This window comes from Physella acuta, unplaced genomic scaffold (genome assembly GCF_028476545.2).
Source record: "Physella acuta isolate Inbredline_101_S28 unplaced genomic scaffold, ASM2847654v3 ptg000105l, whole genome shotgun sequence".
In the NCBI taxonomy this organism is placed as follows: Eukaryota; Metazoa; Mollusca; class Gastropoda; family Physidae; genus Physella; species Physella acuta.
The window spans coordinates 1,561,081-1,582,331 of NW_026731625.1; the positions used below are offsets into that span (position 1 = coordinate 1,561,081).

Genomic DNA, 21,251 nt, shown 5'->3' on the forward strand with positions numbered 1-21,251 from the left:
CGACTGCCATCTATACAGGAATAGTAAAGAAACAGAAGGACGAAGAAGGGGACTTTAAGGTTAAATACCTTAAAAGAAATGAAAAGGTGAAAAAATTCATAAACTTCTAAACTGACGAAGTATTGTCTGTGAATAAAAAAGACATCATTACTTTGCTGACAAAGTCTGATATTTCTGGTACAAAACGCAAGAAGAGTGACCTTGTGTTCATTGAAGACATCGTGAAATATGCAGCCTCAATATTATTTAACTGTTAACTAAAAGGAAGCCTTACAATTTTTTTTGTCCACAATAAAATGCTTACAATTAATCTTTTACTGTTTCATTTCAATCTTGTAATAATTACGAATCTGGTCCTCATTTTTACAGACACACACAGACAAAAAATCTAAACATTCATTAATATTCACGATTTTAAAGGGAAAATATTTTCAATGACAAAAAAATGTCCTTTGGGATTAAATAGATTCAACCATGTAACATTTGTCTCTTCTTCTTCTTCGTTCTTAATTTTTAGTGTTGGGAGGGATCGAGCCTTATCTGCCAGAGGGTTTGAAATCGAGACTTTTTTCGAATTTATCAACCATGAGCTTTGCCGACTCGACCATGCATGTAACATTTGAAAATGTGTGACTTTTCACCCTAGGCATGTGACTTTTTGACCCCGCACTGGGGTAAAATGTCACAGTTCTAAAATGTCATCAGCATACCGTGAACAGCTATTCCAAACGGCTCTGCACACAGTTATCTGAAGTGTGGAACTATTATCTGGTGCATTGGCATTGTTAAAGGTTTACGATTCTTGTCTTAGTTTCCTAAAAAGTGAAGTTTGTGACTTTTCACCCCCTCCTCCCCTAATACTTTGAATTAGTATATTATATTGTAGCCATTCATATAATGTTATGACGTGTGTTTGATCAGGCATGTTGGTGCGAACAAATATTGGTGCGAAAGAGATAATGAATGCTTGAAGGTGTGATGCGGTACTCAAGAATGTGATCGTTGTTGCCAGGGGAAGAAGGTTATGGAGTCTTTGTCTTGTTGTGTATGTAGTCATGTCTCAGTATCGTTTCTTCAAGTCGTCCTATGTATTATTGTGGTGCAATAAATAGTAAAGTTACATAATGTCATCTTAATAAGTCATTTCTCACCGTCGTTGATGTCGTAGTTTTTATCAGAATTACTGAATTGGTTAGAGATGAACTTAATGGTAGAATTGACCCTCTCACTGCATAACAATAACATCAGGATACATAGACCCCAGTTATAACATGGTGGGGAAGTATAACATGGTGGGATAGCTTAAAAGAACTCAGCAGCCAGTCGGCGGATATATAACATCCAGTCAGCAAAATCTATAGCTATCTAAACCAGTTAAGTTTCATCGATATGATTTTCGTACGGAGCATGTCTTTGTGATATATGGACCCTTAGTGTTTCAAGACCCCTGTTTGAAGACAGTGTGTGAAGACCCGTACTATAAAGAACAGTGCTGTGTGGACTCGTGCTGGGTGTTCACGTAAACACTTAGTGTGTTACATAATAATATAAATTAATTCAAATAACAGAAGTTAGGTGCTAATTAAAAAAAATTCAATAGCTACATACCTTCTGCTTTTTGCCATCATTCTGGTCAGCTTCTTCTTCTTCTTCTTCGTTCTTAATTATTAGTGTGGAAGGGGATCGAGATTTATCTGCCAGTGGGGTTGAACTCGAGACTGTTCGAATTTATCAACCATGAGCTTTTAGCCGACTCGACCACGCCTCCAACACAATTAAGCGTTACGTGTCAACTGGTTATGCGCCATTGAGGCCATTGACTCCGATTTCAGCCTGCTTTTCTTTTTGGATTTGCTTCCATAGCCTTTGTCCAACCAAGAACAAACTACAAGGCAGCAGTTGTTTAATTTTGGAGTTGTCTCTCCTAGAAGAGTGGCTGTCCCCAGCTAACGAGCCTCATCTGCCCGGGGGTTCGAACTCGAGACTTTTCGGTTTAGCAACCATGAGCTTTACCGACTCGACCACGCCGACCCCTCTGGTCAGCTGATGCAGTGGATTCTTCAAAAATATAAAATGTATTACATACAATTTTGTAGAAATTAAGACACATACTTTAATATTTCTACTTTATTTGAATATATATATATATATATATATATATATATATATATATATATATATATATATATATATATATATATATATATATATATATATATATATATATATATATATATATATATATATATATATATAAGATAGGTAGGTAGACAGACAGATAGATAGACGAGCGGACAGATTTAAAATAGAGCGCGCTTATACAATACAGAGAAAAACAGAATGAAAGCAGAGTTTCTTTGAGTCATCTATTGAATGTCTGAAAGAAACTCTGATCGAGAGACATAAAGAGATACCTTGTGGACTATTTTCCAATTCTTGAGAACACTTGCCTACAGCTACATTATTTTTTGCTTCATTTTTTTTTTACATTTTTCAACTATATATTTGCAGGCAAACGGAACACTCACAGCCAGCAACAATACTAATGTCACATTGATAAAAATAGAACCATACGGTATATATTGAGTGCAGGTTTCTGTTCCTTTTGAATCTGACGAAAACAACATAATTATATATTATAATAATACGCAATGCAACGCAATGCAATTTTAGGTCACACGTCTCGTAAAATTTTCTATTTAGATAAGCTAATAAACTTACCATTTTCAATATAGGTTCCATTACCTGATATTGCATTTGGCGTAGTCTTTGTAAAATTCCCATTAGCACTTTGCAGAAGGAGAAGCACTATAAAAATCAAAGGCATCTGGAAGAGCGTTTTAACAAAAACATTAAGTGTCACAAGAGAGTAGCACAATGATGTGTGATGCGGGTAGCACAATGAGGACACGCCCAGCACATATTTTACATGTCTTATGGAGGACACGCCCAGCACATATTTTACATGGAGGACACGCCCAGCACATATTTTACATGTCTTATGGGGGACACGCCCAGCACATATTTTACATGTCTTATGGGGGACACGCCCAGCACATATTTTACATGTCTTATGGAGGACACGCACTGTACATATTTTACATGGAGGACACGCCCAGCACATATTTTACATGAAGGACACGCCCAGCACATATTTTACATGGAAGACACACCCAGTACATATTTTACATGGAGGACACGCCCAGCACATATTTTACATGTCTTAAGGAGGACACGCCCAGCACATATTTTACATGTCTTATGGAGGACACGCCCAGCACATATTTTACATGGAGGACACATCCAGCACATATTTTACATGTCTTATGGAGGACACGCCCAGCACATATTTTACATGGAGGACACGCCCAGCACATATTTTACATGTCTTATGGAGGACACGCCCAGCACATATTTTACATGTCTTAAGGAGGACACGCCCAGCACATATTTTAGATGGAGGACACGCCCAGCACATATTTTAGATGGAGGACACGCCCAGCACATATTTTACATGGAGGACACGCCCAGCTAATATTTTACATGGAGGAAACGCCCAGCACATATTTTACATGGAGGAAACGCCCAGTACATATTTTACACAGAGTAAACGCCCAGTACATATTTTACATGGAGGACACGCCCAGCACATATTTTACATGGAGGACACGCCCAGTACATATTTTACATGTCTTATGGGGGACACGCCCAGCACATATTTTACATGTCTTATGGGGGACACGCCCAGCACATATTTTACATGGAGGACACGCCCAGTACATATTTTACATGTCTTATGGGGGACACGCCCAGCACATATTTTACATGGAGGACACGCCCAGTACATATTTTACATGTCTTATGGGGGACACGCCCAGCACATATTTTACATGTCTTATGGAGGACACGCACAGTACATATTTTACATGGAGGACACGCCCAGCACATATTTTACATGGAGGACACGCCCAGCACATATTTTACATGGAGGACACGCCCAGTACATATTTTACATGGAGGACACGCCCAGCACATATTTTACATGTCTTAAGGAGGACACGCCCAGCACATATTTTACATGTCTTAAGGAGGACACCCCCAGCACATATTTTACATGTCTTAAGGAGGACACGCCCAGCACATATTTTACATGGAGGACACGCCCAGTACATATTTTACATGGAGGACACGCCCAGCACATATTTTACATGGAGGACACGCCCAGCACATATTTTACATGGAGGACACGCCCAGCACATATTTTACATGGAGGACACGCCCAGCACATATTTTACATGGAGGACACGCCCAGCACATATTTTACATGGAGGACACGCCCAGTACATATTTTACATGGAGGACACGCCCAGCACATAGGTTTTGTCACAGCACCCAAACGAAAGAATTGACGAAGGAATTTGTTACAGGACAACATGAGGTCACAAATATTAGGACCGAAGGCTGTCATAAATAAAGTCAGTGATCGTTTGAAGGCCTCATGTCGTAAATAACCTTATCGCCTTGTCTGCTACAAGAAATGGCTAGAATAAATAGCACGACTAACGAGCGACTGGGATGACGACTGAGAAATACTAGAGACAAACTGGCCAACATTGGAGGACACAGTTAGCAGTCTTGTGATGCACAATCAAACCGTTGTGAGAGCCTATTTAAGCGGCATGTCTGCATATCGCGTGATTAGCCTCTATTCTAGCAGACGACAAAGGAACACGAATGTCATTCAGTCATTCTGCTGTTTGAGACCTAAGAACCGTAACTCCAACTACGTCTTTTGTCCACCAGACAATGGCAATTTAAAAATGGCACAGGGGTAGATCTATAGAGTTCTCGATAGACTAGAGGTTTCAATCTATAGAGTTCTCGATAAACTAGAGGTTTCAACCTATAGAGTTCTCGATAAACTAGAGGTTTCAACCCGTTCAAATATTTCTACACTTGAAGCTTTCTGTTGGTTTATAAAACTGTAATCATGTGTACGTCACGTGACTAGGTAGGTTAGCCCATTCGTCACGACAATAAGAATCAGTTACTTGATATTAAATTTTATTATGAGCATGTCATTTTGTTGTTATATGGCCATACTAGCCACCCCCCCCCCACACACACACACACACCAATACTCTCAAAAGGCCAATAAATTTTTTTTTTAATTGCATGGGGCCGTGTTGTTAAAATATGTGGTCATAAATGTGCGGTTTGTGTAGGAATTTTCTAAAGACTCAACAGAGTTGTTTGGAATATTATCCTTGACAAAACCAAGTTTGGTTAAAAAGCAAATCCATTTTTTGTGTGCAAATGGCACATTGAATTATCAAACAGAACATAAGTAGGTCTAGGTCAATTGGTTGTGCTGTTTACTTAACATTTCTTCTAGAAAACTAAAGCCAATCAATAGGTTGTGCTGTTTAGTTAACATTTCTTCTAGAAAACTAAAGCCAATAAAAGTTGGTCTAACTCAAGTCAATCCAGGTTCAAATGACAGCTTCATTTCAGTAATTAGAAATGTAGCCTTAAAGGCAAAAAGTATTTTCAAGTTATCAGCATATCATTTGCACACTTATAACACTCACATATCATTTGCACACTTATAACACTCACATATCATTTGCACACTTATAACACTCACATATCATTTGAACACTTATAACACTCACATATCATTGGCACACTTATAACACTCACATATCATTGGCACACTTATAACACTCACATATCATTTGAACACTTATAACACTCAAATATTCATTTGCACACTTATAACACTCACATATCATTTGCACACTTATAACACTCACATATCATTTGCACACTTATAACACTCACATATCATTTGCACACTTATAACACTCACATATCATTTGCACACTTATAACACTCACATATCATTTGCACACTTATAACACTCACATATCATTGGCACACTTATAACACTCACATATCATTGGCACACTTATAACACTCACATATCATTTGAACACTTATAACACTCACATATCATTTGCACACTTATAACACTCACATATCATTTGCACACTTATAATACTCACATATCATTGGCACACTTATAACACTCACATATCATTTGCACACTTATAACTTTGATTCTTAAAACTTTTTTTTTAATTCCAGTTTTTTTTAAAACATAGCTACCCAAAAGAGAAAATTAACACAAATGTTTTTTTTAGTTCATGTCAACAATAATAATCAAAGCCTCTGATTGAACTTTGGTGATGCCATTCATTCAGTTTTTTAAGTGCTTGTATGTCTAATATGCATTTAATTAGTTATTTCATTGTCAAATGAGGGCTATCTAACAAAAAAAATGAGGGCTATCTAACAAAGAAAATGATAGCTATCCTACCTTTTTTGAAAGAGCAAATCCTTCTGAAAATCTGCGACTTTCTCCTTCTAAGGCAGAGATCTTGTCTCGGCTGAATTGTTCTAAAATCTGGCGTATGTAAGGGTCATCTTCACTTTTATAACTTGCATCATCATCCTCATCCTCATCAGAATCTCGATGTGGGAAAAATGGGGCCGGAGGTGCGGATGGAGAGCGAAAAACTGCCATGGGTGAGGCGCTGGGGTAGGCCCTGGGGCTGAGCTTGCCCAGAGTCTCCAAGTCCACAGTTTCTGGCTGGGTGTGGAACCTGTGCTTGACAGGTGGGGCTGACACGGGTCTGGGCACTTGGAAGGCTGACCTGACGGAGGCAGTGGATGGCACGCTAACAGGGGCAGCAAACAACGCCTGCACCTTCTGCCCAACGCTGCCCTCAAGCACAGCGTGCCCATCTTCAGCCACAGAGAGGGAGAGAACTGGGTCCCCCACGTGGGACTCGCCATCACTACCCAGCATGCAGTTCTGCTCCTGCAGCTGCTGCTGGCGAGCCTGCAACAGGCGCTGCATGCTTTGTCTCAAGTTTTCTGTAGACTGGGGCAGTGGGCTGACACTCTGCGCCCCGGGGTAGGCGGGGTCTGGCATGGCCCTGGGGTTCAGCTTGTTGACATGGTGCCAGCACTCCTCACTGCTGCTGGAGTTGTTCAAACCTGACGAAGGCAAGCAGACATTTGTTAGGCCAGGAACCCACCCGCTGGGACTAACCCACTAATACAAGAACTTTCATTCTCTGAGAACAAAGGAGCAAAGACTCTAGGATTTTAGGCTAGTGCTAATCTGTTACCAAGGCAACAGGTTGTTTAATAATGACCATCCAGCTCACCTCTTCTGGGATCAAAAGCTGACAATGGCCTCCGAGGTGTGGCTGACCCCTGCGTGTGGTTGACCACGTCCACTTCTGGAGAGAGATGGCCTTGAGTAGACAAGACACTTGTGTCTACTGAGAAACAGCTGGCGTTTAACTGTCTGTCACATGGGAGGTCCACAACACAGATCTGGAAATAATTGCAGTCAAAGTACACACATGATAGATATGCAAATCTCTGAGGTCATAGTACACACATGATAGATATGCAAATCTCTGAGGTCAAAGTACACACATGATAGATATGCAAATCTCTGAGGTCAAAGTACACACATGATAGACATGCAAATCTCTGAGGTCAAAGTACACACATGATAGATATGCAAATCTCTGAGGTCAAAGTACACACATGATATACATGCAAATCTCTGAGGTCAAAGTACACACATGATAGATATGCAAATCTCTGAGGTCAAAGTACACACATGATAGACATGCAAATCTGTGAGGTCAAAGTACACACATGATATACATGCAAATCTCTGAGGTCAAAGTACACACATGATATACATGCAAATCTCTCAAGTCAAAGTACACACATGATAGACATGCAAATCTCTCAAGTCAAAGTACACACATGATAGACATGCAAATCTCTGAGGTCAAAGTAGACACATGATAGACATGCAAATCTTCAGTTCAGTGTGAGACTAGAGGAAAAGTTACCTGTTCATTCTGCTCCAGGGGGGCCTCCTCTCTAGCTAGTCCCAGCCCACTGTCACTGGTGCTGTTGTTCCCATTGCTGCTAGCAATACTATTGCTGCGCTCTGCTTGCCTGATGGGCTCAGCAAAAGCTTGAGACTGAACTATTTCGCTGTCAAATTTTCTGGCCGGTCCATGACGGTACAGGCTGGCTATAGACAGGATCAGTGAGGTGGCCGAGCTGGGAAACTCTTCACAAACCAAGGACTGTCTGCTACACTTGATCTGAGGAGATGCAAGGCGATATCACAGTAACACTTCCAATGGGCTCAACAGATAAGACTGGGAAAACATGCAGCAAAAGATAATTCATAAGCTTAACACTGGCCAAGACCCTCCCCATAGAGTTTCAGACTTACGTGGAAGGCTTCAGCTTGTTGCAGGTGCATACTGTGGGGACTTAACTCTGGTTCAATCATAAAGGCATGACAGGAAGAGTTAGGGAAGCTTGTGTTTCCTCCCCCCTCCAGCAAGCTGCTGGTGTCATCATCAGGTAAACTCAGGGTCACCAGCCCAAAGAAGCGCTCGTCATCTGGACAGATCCCACTGAAGGCGATACGGTCACTGGGGTACAGAGCTAGCTGCTTGCCCAGTGCATTGGTTAGGGTAACAGCCGTCTGGCTGACCTGGATCAGCACCAGGGTGTGGACCTTCTTCTCTACTCTCAGCCTTCTAACTGCATTGCGTAAGGCTTGGAGGCGCTGGTGCGGGCGAGTGTGAGAACTTGGAGTTTCTATTGAACCAATGTAGCCCACAACAGCTTTTAGAGGCTCCACCAACGGCAGCAGGACCTCTTCACCATCCTTCTCTGCCCTAACATTCAACTTTTCTATCTGGGGAGTTGGTACTGGATCAACAATTTTATTGTGTAAGACGGAGGGGTGTGTCTCAGCTGACTGTCCTGACATGGGAGGGACCTTTTTGACTACAGCAGAGGCAGAGGAGACTTTCTTGGCTGTAGAGATGACAGGGCCATCTTGTACGGCAGTATAGGTGAACCCTCGCCCTGCTTCTGGGGCCGCTCTCTGGTTGACCCTGGGCCAGCCCTGGGTCCAGCCGTGGTCCTCCTGGGATGTAAGGCTGGAGGACAAGTCTGACTCTGTACCCTGGGGGGCGTACTGGCGCTGATGAGCTGGCAAGTTGTCAGCTTGTCGTGAAGCCCGGTCATATTTAGAAACTCTATCCCCATGATTCTTGCGAGGCCGAACTCTATTTGGGTAGCGTGACTTGCTGCGAGGTGGGTAGTCATCATCAGAGGAATCGGAGCTGTTTACATTTTCTGCAACCTGATAGGAAGTAACAAAATAGCTCTTGTTATATGACAGACTGTTTTCTAAACCAGCTTACAAAGAGTCTGTAGAAATCTACACTGTGGATTCCTTAATCATGGCAGTAGAATTTGAGTGATTTTAGGAAAGAAATGAAGAGATTGGTGGGGAAATTGAGACACTTAAAGTGTAGGTGATTTGTAAAAGATTTATACTTCAAAATATAAAATCTCCATACCACAGCTTTGTTGTATAATAAACCACCTCCATACCATAACATTATTGTATAATAAACCACCTCCATAACATTATTGTATAATAAACCACCTCCACACCATAACACTGCTGTATAATAAACCACCTTCATACCATAATGTTGTATTATAACCCACCTCAAACCAACATGTTGTATCATTTGTTTCTACTTCATGTACTTAGGGTAGGGGGAGCAATTCCAAACTTTCCAACAGTAAAAAGGTAACTCATTTTTATAGAAGAATTATTTTGTGTAGAGCGAATGTTTCAAAAACTAACCTGCAAAACTAATGATCCTGTGTAGAGCGAATGTTTCAAAAACTAACCCGCAAAACTAATGATCCTGTGGAGAGCGAATGTTTCAAAAACTAACCTGCAAAACTAATGATCCTGTGTAGAGCGAATGTTTCAAAAACTAACCTGCAAAACTAATGATCCTGTGTAGAGCGAATGTTTCAAAAACTAACCTGCAAAACTAATGATCCTGTGGAGAGCGAATGTTTCAAAAACTAACCTGCAAAACTAATGATCCTGTGTAGAGCGAATGTTTCAAAAACTAACCTGCAAAACTAATGATCCTGTGGAGAGCGAATGTTTCAAAAACTAACCTGCAAAACTAATGATCCTGTGGAGAGCCAATGTTTCAAAAACTAACCTGCAAAACTAATGATCCTGTGTAGAGCGAATGTTTCAAAAACTAACCTGCAAAACTAATGATCCTGTGGAGAGCCCTACCATGCGCACAACATCATCATGGAAGGCTCTGCTGACATTCTGTCCGTTGACAAAGTAGAGGAGATCCCCAGGCTTCAGCCCTGCTGCTTGTGCTGGGCTACCAGCAACAATAGAGCTCAACATGCAGGGGTTTTGGCCAGATATAGTGAAACCATAGCCCAACTTTCCACGAACTACTGTCACTGTTTTTGTTGCTTGTAGTAAACGCTTCTTGCGCCGTTTAGTCTGGGAGTTTGAACTTCCATACATGTCTCAAATTTTATTTTATACAAGTCTGTAAATATAACAAATATGGATTCTATTTAGTCAGTCATTAATCAGTTAATTAAGAAGATTGATTAAGCTAAACCTAATTTATTTATATTACAAAAGACACTGAGTGAAAGTCTGTATAACAATTTGTCTTACACAAGGAATGCAAGTAAATGTCTTTCAAATAATTTCATTACACGTAGCAATAGTGAACGTATCAGTTGTAGAAATGTATTTAAAGTCAGGCCAACCTTGTTCTCAGCTCTGAGAAGCCTGTGTTATTTATCATCTTGTGCAATACACAACTGGGAATGATATTTTACTAGATCTATAACAATTCAGGTGGGGGCACATTTATTTGTGGTTGGAGTCTAGGTCTGGTTCAGAAAATATAAATTTAACTGCAGCAAATTTTTTGAATATTTCAACAGTTTGGAATAAATTCCCAAATAAAATCTTGGAACCTTCAATCAATCATAAATTAATAATTGTGTGGGTAAAATTGAGACGCCAAATGGCAAAGATGCTTGTGATTGTGTCGCAAATCAGAAGAAATAAAATACAATACTATATACACAGTTTCATTGTGAAAAAAAAAAAAGTAACATTATCCTATTTTAAAAAAAACCAGCGGTAAATGTGTGTCAAACTCCATAAAAAAGCCAGGGCTTAAAGCAACACTGCACCATGTATCTTGTGATATTTTAATATTAGGCCTAAAGCTATTTACAATATTATTATATTATTATATGTCCTACTCAATACAGTAGCATCTATATACTACTAAAACTCAACTTTGTTTACATGTTTGAATATTTATTTTTTTGTTTGTTTGTTTTTTTGTTTGTCTGATCGAGTATTGTTAATACTTTTATTCATCGTGGACAGCTGTAAAATAGTATGTAGGTAGAGAATAATTTTTTATTGCAGACAGACTGTTAATCACAAATTTATTTAAAGACGTTAATTAATTTATTGATTTATTCATAGGTAGATTAACCACAATTTTTTAAAAAGATTTGAAAAACCACTACACTCGACGGAAACAGTGACGTCACATGATGTGTTTATTTTTTTACATCAATAATGGCGGCCTATCGAAGAAGATTGTGTTCCCATTCCAATGTTTAACGCGTTCTAAAGCTAATTTTCTGTCGGCTTTAACTTTAACAATACGTCCGTTTGCTGTATTTATTACGTTCCAACACTTATATCAATTTTCAACTGTCTTTTTCATTTAGTTTTACGATAAATTTCTCTAGATCTACAATCTGTCCAAGAAAGTTATTTTTAGATCTAGGTCAAATCAAAGATGTATTAGTTATAAATACAATCCAAAAAAAAAAGAGACTTAACTTAAGCAAACCAGTCGTAGATCTAGAATATAGATAATTCTATCTAGATTTAGATAATAATGAGTTTCTATATACTAAAATATTTTAGACCTTTATTATTTTGTATAAATCTTTGTTTCGACTATGCTAATTTTGAAATGCTGGATCCAGGGCCTATTTGCGTAGCTTAAGATTCATACGCGGCTTCGATACCGGTAATTTTGCTAAACGTAAATTCTAAATATAGCTCAGTCGTAGATCTAAAATATAGATAATTCTATCTAAATTTAGATAAAAATTATTTTCTATATACTAAACTATTTTAGACCTTTATTATTTTATATAAATCTTTGTTTAGAATATGGTAATTTTGAAATGCTTGCTCCAGGGCCTATTAGCGTGGCTATTAGCTAATGATTAGATCTAGATTCTAGATCTAGCAAAAAAACCTAAACTTAAGACTTAAGCAAACGAGTCGTAAAATCTAGATCTAGATAATTCTATCTAGATCATTTCAGACCTTCTTTATTTTATATAAATCTTTGTTTGGCTAATTTAAGATAAAATTTAATTTGAAAGTTACTACTACTAGACTTAGATCTAGATCTATGCGCGTAAATCAAGTTGCATAAGGAGACTCAAAGTATCAAAGTATAGTATAAAAATTCACTTGTGACGTCACGAGTAAATAGCTAAGTTGGTAGTGTAATCGGCTCTCATGTGGGAGGCACAGGTTCTAGATCAATACAACAATGATACTTTTTTTTTTTCATTTTTTTTAAAGATGTGAATGATAAAGTTGACTATCTGAACTTGGCAGGATACAGGGCAGGTGAAGTAGAGTTCATCTGTTTCTTTGTCCTAAGCATATGAAAGGATAGTGTGGTCAGAGACATGCTCGGCTGGAATAGTTTTTTAAACGATAAAAACATGTTGTCTGAGACTTGGCGGGACACTGGGCAGGTGAAGTAGAGTTGAGTAGGTCACCTGTGAAGTCAGTATATGAAGGGATAGTCCGAAATCGGTGTTTTTGGTGTTTTTAAAAGATAAAAAACATATTTTTGAATGTGGGGTCTGTTTTTTGTGACGATAAGTGACACTGCAGTAGCGTAGCGAGGAGGGGGGGGGGGGGGCGGGGGGACATATGTCCCCGGGCGCCGACCTTAGGGGGCGCCAAAATCGGTTGGAAAAATAAATTGAAAGGTTGAGGGGTGTGCAAATCGAAATTTTGAGGGGGGGGGGGTGCAAATTGAAATCTTGAGAGGGGGGGGGGTGCACATCGAAATCTTGCGGGGGGGGGGGGGTCAAATCAAAAAGTTTGTCCCCGGGCGCCGGGAAGGGTCGCTATGCCTCTGAGTGACAGACGTGATGTTTTTTGATGGATGACCCCCGAAACCCACAGTTATCTAACGGATGACGGGTAGTCTAGTAGGTATCTAAATTTAATTTAAAATTAAAGGTAAGGAACAATACTTTTTATTAGATTCATTTAAATGGATTGTTTACATTAGGAAAGGTGACCCGTCAAAAGAGCGCTGACATAAGAGCGCACTAATTTGAAGAGAAAAGAGCGCCGACATAAGAGCGCAAACTAAAGATTGAAATACCATATTCAATAAATATGAACAAGAAAATTAACTCAGATCAGAAGGTATTGTTTGATGTTAACTCTTTATTGTTTCATTAAAACACTAATTGTTCAGTTTATTTAACTAAAAAACTGGTATTGACGATTGATATTATCCATTGTTACGAACATCATCATTCTGTAAACGTCAGTTGGTCTGGAATCCCTCAAGACGAAATTTTGCCTTCTTGTTCTCGTTTGAAGAGGTTTAGGAATTGTTATATCTGCAACGTTCTGCAGATTTGGTTATGGCAGCTGCTTGCGTTTTCTGTCTTTCTATTGCACATTGTGAAGCGACGTATGCCGGCAAATGAGGTGCTACTTCCATCGGCTTGTATAATCTGCCTTGTTTTTTCCAACCCTTGACAGAACATCATCCTTCAACATTTTCATCCGTCCTCGGCAGCCATTTTTCTTGCAGCATCTCCAGGTCCTACTTCCATCAGCATTTGATCTGTCCTTTCGATATCTGTAGCCTTCGACCAATATCTTCTCCATGTTACTTGGGTTAGAGATATTTTCAAATTGCATTCATAACATGTTAACCATAATATATAAACACAATCATGTCGTTTTATCGTACCGCCGATTGTTTAATTAAAACAAGTGTTAACTATGTCATATTCGTTAAGCGTACAACATGTGTTTTTTTAATTGCCTGCGCTCTTATGTCGGTGCTCTTTTGTCGTGCGCTCTTTTGACGGGGTGCCATTAGGAAATGAATGCTGTAAATGATAACTGTAAAAAAAGTTAATTTTAAGATTTTTAAAACTTTTATATGAATAAAACAAACGCATAGTAGTATGATACTTTAGTATTTTGAAAAATGCAGATTTGAAATAATTTTTTTCAGGAATAAAATAGCAGGTTTTACTTAAAAATGTGTATTTTAGATCAGTTAAACCAGTAGTCCATCTAGGAATATCAATATTTGCTAGAAGCATGCACACATTCTAAAGCATGACTCACCATTAAAACATGGGAGCATTAATTACAATTAAGTTTACTTTTAACTTTAAGCCATTTGTTTTAAATCAAACTGATGATGTAACCATTTCATAAAAAATAATATTAAAAAAACCTTAGAGCAACAAGCTTTTAAATGCACTGCAACAAAAAGATAACTTATTTTTTTTCTTTAATAAAAGCTTTGGTTGCACATGAGGGATAAGATCTTTTACATATTTCAGCAACCAATATATTACCTAAATACTGAATATAGATATAGAATCTAGGCTATGTCAATATGTATTATTTTGAAAAATTACCAAAATTGACCCTAATAAATAGTGGTAATCTATCGTTTTAGGTGCGTCAAATCTTCCGAGACTAGTAATGTGCGAAAAAGTTGCCTCATTGTTAAGGTACATGAAATCGGTCGAGATTAGTAATGTGAAAAAAAAGGTGACTCATTAAATTTTGATGCATCTGATGGAAACATCGCTAGTCTTTATTTATTACTGAAAAGTTTCAATTCAATTGTTTAAAAACAGGTACATAAATCTAAATGAAACAATGAAACTGAAACAACTGTATTTTTTCAAAACATAAATCCTCCTCAAAATGTGAAATAATTATTAAAATTTAAGGAGTCACCTGTTTTTCACATTACAGATTACTACTCATTACTAGATATTGATTCTAGTAATGAGTAGTAATCTAGGGTAAAATCTTAGTTTAGCGTCGTAAATGGACACCAGCGAGAAAAGTCTCAAAGGTATTTGAGAAGTGCATAAATTAATTTTAAAATCAGGCACGGCGTAGTTACAATTAATATGGTTATAAAATCCTGTCTGTATGGGTTTTTTTCGGACTTTACTAAAGATTGGGTGTATTTGATGTTTTTAAAATTTTCGGTAACTAAATAAAAATTAAAGAAAAAGCAAAAACAATTTGGTTTTCACGGGTAATGGTGACATAAACAATGGCCGCCATAAATTTTATTGTACACATTGTAAGCTAAAAATAGAAAAAAATAGGTCATGGTGTTTAAATTTGCATAGTTTTTTAAAAACTTGATCTGCAAAGTTCTGTAAACAAAATAACTATAAAGTGGGGCTGTCAGAAATCGATCACGGAGTTCCTTTACAGCCAATCAATGTTTGTCTTACGAAAGTGAAACTCCGGTTATAACTTACTAAACTTAGGCTTGATGAAAATAAATAGAAATGTAGCCTTAAACTCAACAAATTATTTTCAAGTTCTCTGGATCTGCAACTTGATTCTAAAAATATTACATTTCTGAATTAATTTTAGGCTTAAGTTTTTTTTTTTTATTTTTTTTTTACGGTCTAAATCTAAAAAGCACGTTTTTATTCCATGTCAACAACATTATGGAAGGAATCTCATCAACTCGCTCGCCTCCATTTGAAAAACAGGAGGATTTGTGTTTTGAAAAATACAAAAATGTTTCCTTGTTTCATTTATGTACCTGTTTTCAAACTATTGAATTAAAACTTTTCCATAATAAATGAAGACTAGTGATGTTTCAAACAGATGCAACCATGCTCATTTACTATAGTAGCCATCTTGTTTAAAACCCTTTACCCCTTAAGCACTGTCCCAGCCGCCCCTTCCCAAATCCTAAGAAAAGGGGCATAAGTCAGCCTAAATTAGAGGGTAGTGTTATAAAAAATTTTAATTAAAAACAACCAAACCTTTCACCTTATTTAAAACTCCATAAAATCCATTAAATAAGCAGGAATTTAAAAATGTATTTATTGTACAGTAATGTTGTAAAATATATATTATATACTATATAGGCCTAAGAAAATAATTTTTGAAAATTGGAGTTAAGTTTTCACAGTGTCATTCTGATAGTTCCAATAAAGTGGCTGCATAGTTTCTATAGAGTCCTTTCATATGACGTCACGTCCGTTCGTGATACCTACGCCCGCCGCCACAGTGGTGTACACCAGACGTAAACACAATCAGCTGCAAGGACTCTATCGAACTTAAAAATTTGTCACTGAAATAGTCATAAACACCACTTTTAAAATAATTTTCTATTAGTAGAATAATATTCTTTCTGTTTTATTATTATCCCCTTCTTTAAAGTATTGTAGTTTAATTATAGAATGTGGAATCCCCAGTCAATATACTGGTTACAACTCATTTATTTCAGCCCAAAGACGCAAAGTGTAAAAAAAAAAACGTCTTAAACTAAAATTGTAGAAAAAGAACCACCATACATATCTAACCCTAGCCATAGGTCACTGCGCATGCGCAGAGCTATCTTTGGCCGACTAAGTGGAGACGTTGGGGAGAAAAATCTTCTTCCGAGTAGTCACTTCGTATCTTAATAGTTTAAACACTGAAAGGAAGTTCGTATTCCGCTTTTTCATAATCCGAATTTTTAATCTCAATAATAGCAATTAAAAACTCGAATCTCGCGAGATACGGAACAAGTATAAAAACGGCGGTCTATTGGTAGAGGCGGCATTCGATCTAAGGGGTAAAGGGAAAAAGTTTTATTTTTATAAGCTTACTAGACTACCCGTCATCCGTTAGATAACTGTGGGTTTCGGGGGTCATCCATCAAAAAACATCACGTCTGTCACTCAGAGGCATAGCGACCCTTCCCGGCGCCCGGGGACAAACTTTTTGATTTGACCCCCCCCCCCCCGCAAGATTTCGATGTGCACCCCCCCCCCCTCTCAAGATTTCAATTTGCACCCCCCCCCCCCCCCTCAAAATTTCGATTTGCACACCCCTCAACCTTTCAATTTATTTTTCCAACCGATTTTGGCGCCCCCTAAGGTCGGCGCCCGGGGACATATGTCCCCCCCCCCGCCCCCCCTCCTCGCTACGCTACTGCAGTGTCACTTATCGTCACAAAAAACAGACCCCACATTCAAAAATATGTTTTTTATCTTTTAAAAACACCGAAAACACCGATTTCGGACTATCCCTTCATATACTGACTTCACAGGTGACCTACTCAACTCTACTTCACCTGCCCAGTGTCCCGCCAAGTCTCAGACAACATGTTTTTATCGTTTAAAAAACTATTCCAGCCGAGCATGTCTCTGACCACACTATCCTTTCATATGCTTAGGACAAAGAAACAGATGAACTCTACTTCACCTGCCCTGTATCCTGCCAAGTTCAGATAGTCAACTTTATCATTCACATCTAAAAAAAAAATGAAAAAAAAAAGTATCATTGTTGTATTGATCTAGAACCTGTGCCTCCCACATGAGAGCCGATTACACTACCAACTTAGCTATTTACTCGTGACGTCACAAGTGAATTTTTATACTATACTTTGATACTTTGAGTCTCCTTATGCAACTTGATTTACGCGCATAGATCTAGATCTAAGTCTAGTAGTAGTAACTTTCAAATTAAATTTTATCTTAAATTAGCCAAACAAAGATTTATATAAAATAAAGAAGGTCTGAAATGATCTAGATAGAATTATCTAGATCTAGATTTTACGACTCGTTTGCTTAAGTCTTAAGTTTAGTTTTTCTTGCTAGATCTAGAATCTAGATCTAATCATTAGCTAATAGCCACGCTAATAGGCCCTGGAGCAAGCATTTCAAAATTACCATATTCCAAACAAAGATTTATATAAAATAATAAAGGTCTAAAATAGTTTAGTATATAGAAAATAATTGTTATCTAAATTTAGATAGAATTATCTATATTTTAGATCTACGACTGAGCTATATTTAGAATTTACGTTTAGCAAAATTACCGGTATCGAAGCCGCGTATGAATCTTAAGCTACGCAAATAGGCCCTGGATCCAGCATTTCAAAATTAGCATAGTCGAAACAAAGATTTATACAAAATAATAAAGGTCTAAAATATTTTAGTATATAGAAACTCATTATTATCTAAATCTAGATAGAATTATCTATATTCTAGATCTACGACTGGTTTGCTTAAGTTAAGTCTCTTTTTTTTTGGATTGTATTTATAACTAATACATCTTTGATTTGACCTAGATCTAAAAATAACTTTCTTGGACAGATTGTAGATCTAGAGAAATTTATCGTAAAACTAAATGAAAAAGACAGTTGAAAATTGATATAAGTGTTGGAACGTAATAAATACAGCAAACGGACGTATTGTTAAAGTTAAAGCCGACAGAAAATTAGCTTTAGAACGCGTTAAACATTGGAATGGGAACACAATCTTCTTCGATAGGCCGCCATTATTGATGTAAAAAAATAAACACATCATGTGACGTCACTGTTTCCGTCGAGTGTAGTGGTTTTTCAAATCTTTTTAAAAAATTGTGGTTAAACTACCTATGAATAAATCAATAAATTAATTAACGTCTTTTTCCAGGCATGTCTTTGATTTTTCTGGGAAAAGTTCCTCAGCAATCACCGACAAACAATTTTTCCTTGGACAAAAAGATCTCCGCGGGCCGGATGAAGGGACTTCGCGGGCCGGTAGTTTGGAGACCCCTGGGCTAGTCCATGATGTGCGTGGTGTGAATGTTGGACATGTTGCATAGCTGAGTAGTGGACTGAAGTAAATGAAATCTGTTTTGGTTGATTGTAAATACATTTTTGTTGTTTTACTTTAGAAATAAAAGCTACTTTATGTGATTTGACTATAAACTAGTTTTTGTTCAAACCCAAACTAACTTAAAAAATACAGTTTTAATAAACCCATGTCAACCTGTATATACCAGCACTGAACACACTGAAGTAAACATCTTTTATTTCCTGTACCAACATAATGAGTTAACCCATTAACAATAATAATCTCAATAAACATTTTGACCACCGTAAGAAATAAGTAATTTATTTAAATGTTCACAATTACAAAATGAAACCATAATGAATGTGGATGGGCCACCTTAAGATAATTAATTTAAATTGTCACAAAGTAAAACCATAAATAGGTGGATTTAAAAACTAGATGCCTTAAACAAATGCTGCCAGTGGTTTTAAAATTGATGAAGAGGTGAACTTGGGAACAAACCAATATTAAGTCGCCTCAGCTTAAGTCTGAGTTATACTCAAAAGTGCGCATAATTAAAATAGTGACTAGTTTTGAAATTTTGGCTTAACCACCCATAGTATTCATTTTTTGTGAACTATTTCTTAGCTACAACAACGGTGGTGTGTGCACTAATCTACATCTAATCTCATAACACCACATGACATGACACCACATGACATGACACCACTTGAAATGGAAGGTGAAAAATTCCCTGAAGAAGTGTTCAACCCTTTTTATACATCTCACAATGTGTGAAATAGTTAAACATCAAATCATTCATTTAAATAAATATTCATTGTTAAAGCATATTGTAGTTTTAAAACATGATTTTTAAAACAACTAAATAAACATTTCACCCAAAAAATTAATATTATGTTTTATAAATTAATAGCAAAACAAAATTTTAAACATTAAATAAACAATTTAATAGAAAAAAATCAACAATTGAGAATTATAAGAAAAATAATCACAGATTTGTATTTTTTTTAACTCTGGTGGCAAAGGGCAGATGCAATAAGTATGGTGGTATACTTCAACAATCAAATTAAGAATTGGAGTAGAAAAAACGGCCAATTAAACCAACAGTCCACTTCCCAGCTGAAACATTTCAAGCCATAAAATGAGCTCTTCCTCCACTGCTGATTTCACTCTGATAGAACATGCTTTATGTGAATGTGTTACCATAGTAACATGTCAGACTACATTTATTATGACTTTTGGCACAGTGCCCACCCACAACTGACCACACCAGAGATGGCACTGTACCTACAACTGACCACACCAGAGATGGCACTGTACCCACAACTGACCACACCAGAGATGGCACAGTGCCCACAACTGACCACACCAGAGATGGCACTGTACCCACAACTGACCACACCAGAGATGGCACTGTACCCACAACTGACCACACCAGAGATGGCACTGTACCCACCCACAACTGACCACACCAGAGATGGCACTGTACCCACAACTGACCACACCAGAGATGGCACTGTACCCACAACTGACCACACCAGAGATGGCACTGTACCCACAACTGACCACACCAGAGATGGCACTGTACCCACCCACAACTGACCACACCAGAGATGGTACTGTACCCACAACTGACCACACCAGAGATGGCACTGTACCCACAACTGACCACACCAGAGATGGCACTGTACCCACAACTGACCACACCAGAGATGGCACTGTACCCACAACTGACCACACCAGAGATGGCACTGTACCCACCCACAACTGACCACACCAGAGATGGCACTGTACCCACAACTGACCACACCAGAGATGGCACTGTACCCACAACTGACCACACCAGAGATGGCACTGTACCCACAACTGACCACACCAGAGATGGCACTGTACCCACAACTGACCACACCAGAGATGGCACTGTACCCACCCACAACTGACCACACCAGAGATGGCACTGTACCCACAACTGACCACACCAGAGATGGCACAGTGCCCACCCGCAACTGACCACATCAGAGATGGCACTGTACCCACACCTGACCACACCAGAGATGGCACTGTACCCACAACTGACCACACCAGAGATGGCACTGTACCCACCCACAACTGACCACACCAGAGATGGCACTGTACCCACAACTGACCACACCAGAGATGGCACTGTACCCACCCACAACTGACCACACCAGAGATGGCACTTACCCACCCACAACTGACCACACCAGAGATGGCACTGTACCCACAACTGACCACACCAGAGATGGCACTGTACCCACCCACAACTGACCACACCAGAGATGGCACTGTACCCACAACTGACCACACCAGAGATGGCACTGTACCCACAACTG

The 21,251-nt window shown here is 38.4% G+C and overlaps 1 protein-coding gene across 1 annotated transcript; it reads right to left on the reverse strand.

Annotated features, from left to right (window-relative positions):
- Positions 1-1,322: 1,322 nt before the first annotated feature.
- LOC131933053 (uncharacterized) lies at positions 1,323-11,147 on the reverse strand. The gene is made up of 9 exons (XM_059289900.1): positions 10,690-11,147; positions 10,208-10,514; positions 8,342-9,268; positions 7,947-8,207; positions 7,239-7,410; positions 6,383-7,065; positions 2,722-2,827; positions 2,415-2,611; positions 1,323-1,718 (listed from the first exon to the last, which is right to left on the reverse strand). Exons 2-8 carry the CDS (start codon positions 10,487-10,489, stop codon positions 2,457-2,459), a joined length of 2,586 nt encoding a protein of 861 aa, XP_059145883.1. The 5' UTR covers positions 10,490-10,514; positions 10,690-11,147; the 3' UTR covers positions 1,323-1,718; positions 2,415-2,456.
- Between the last annotated feature and the right edge of the window lie 10,104 nt (positions 11,148-21,251).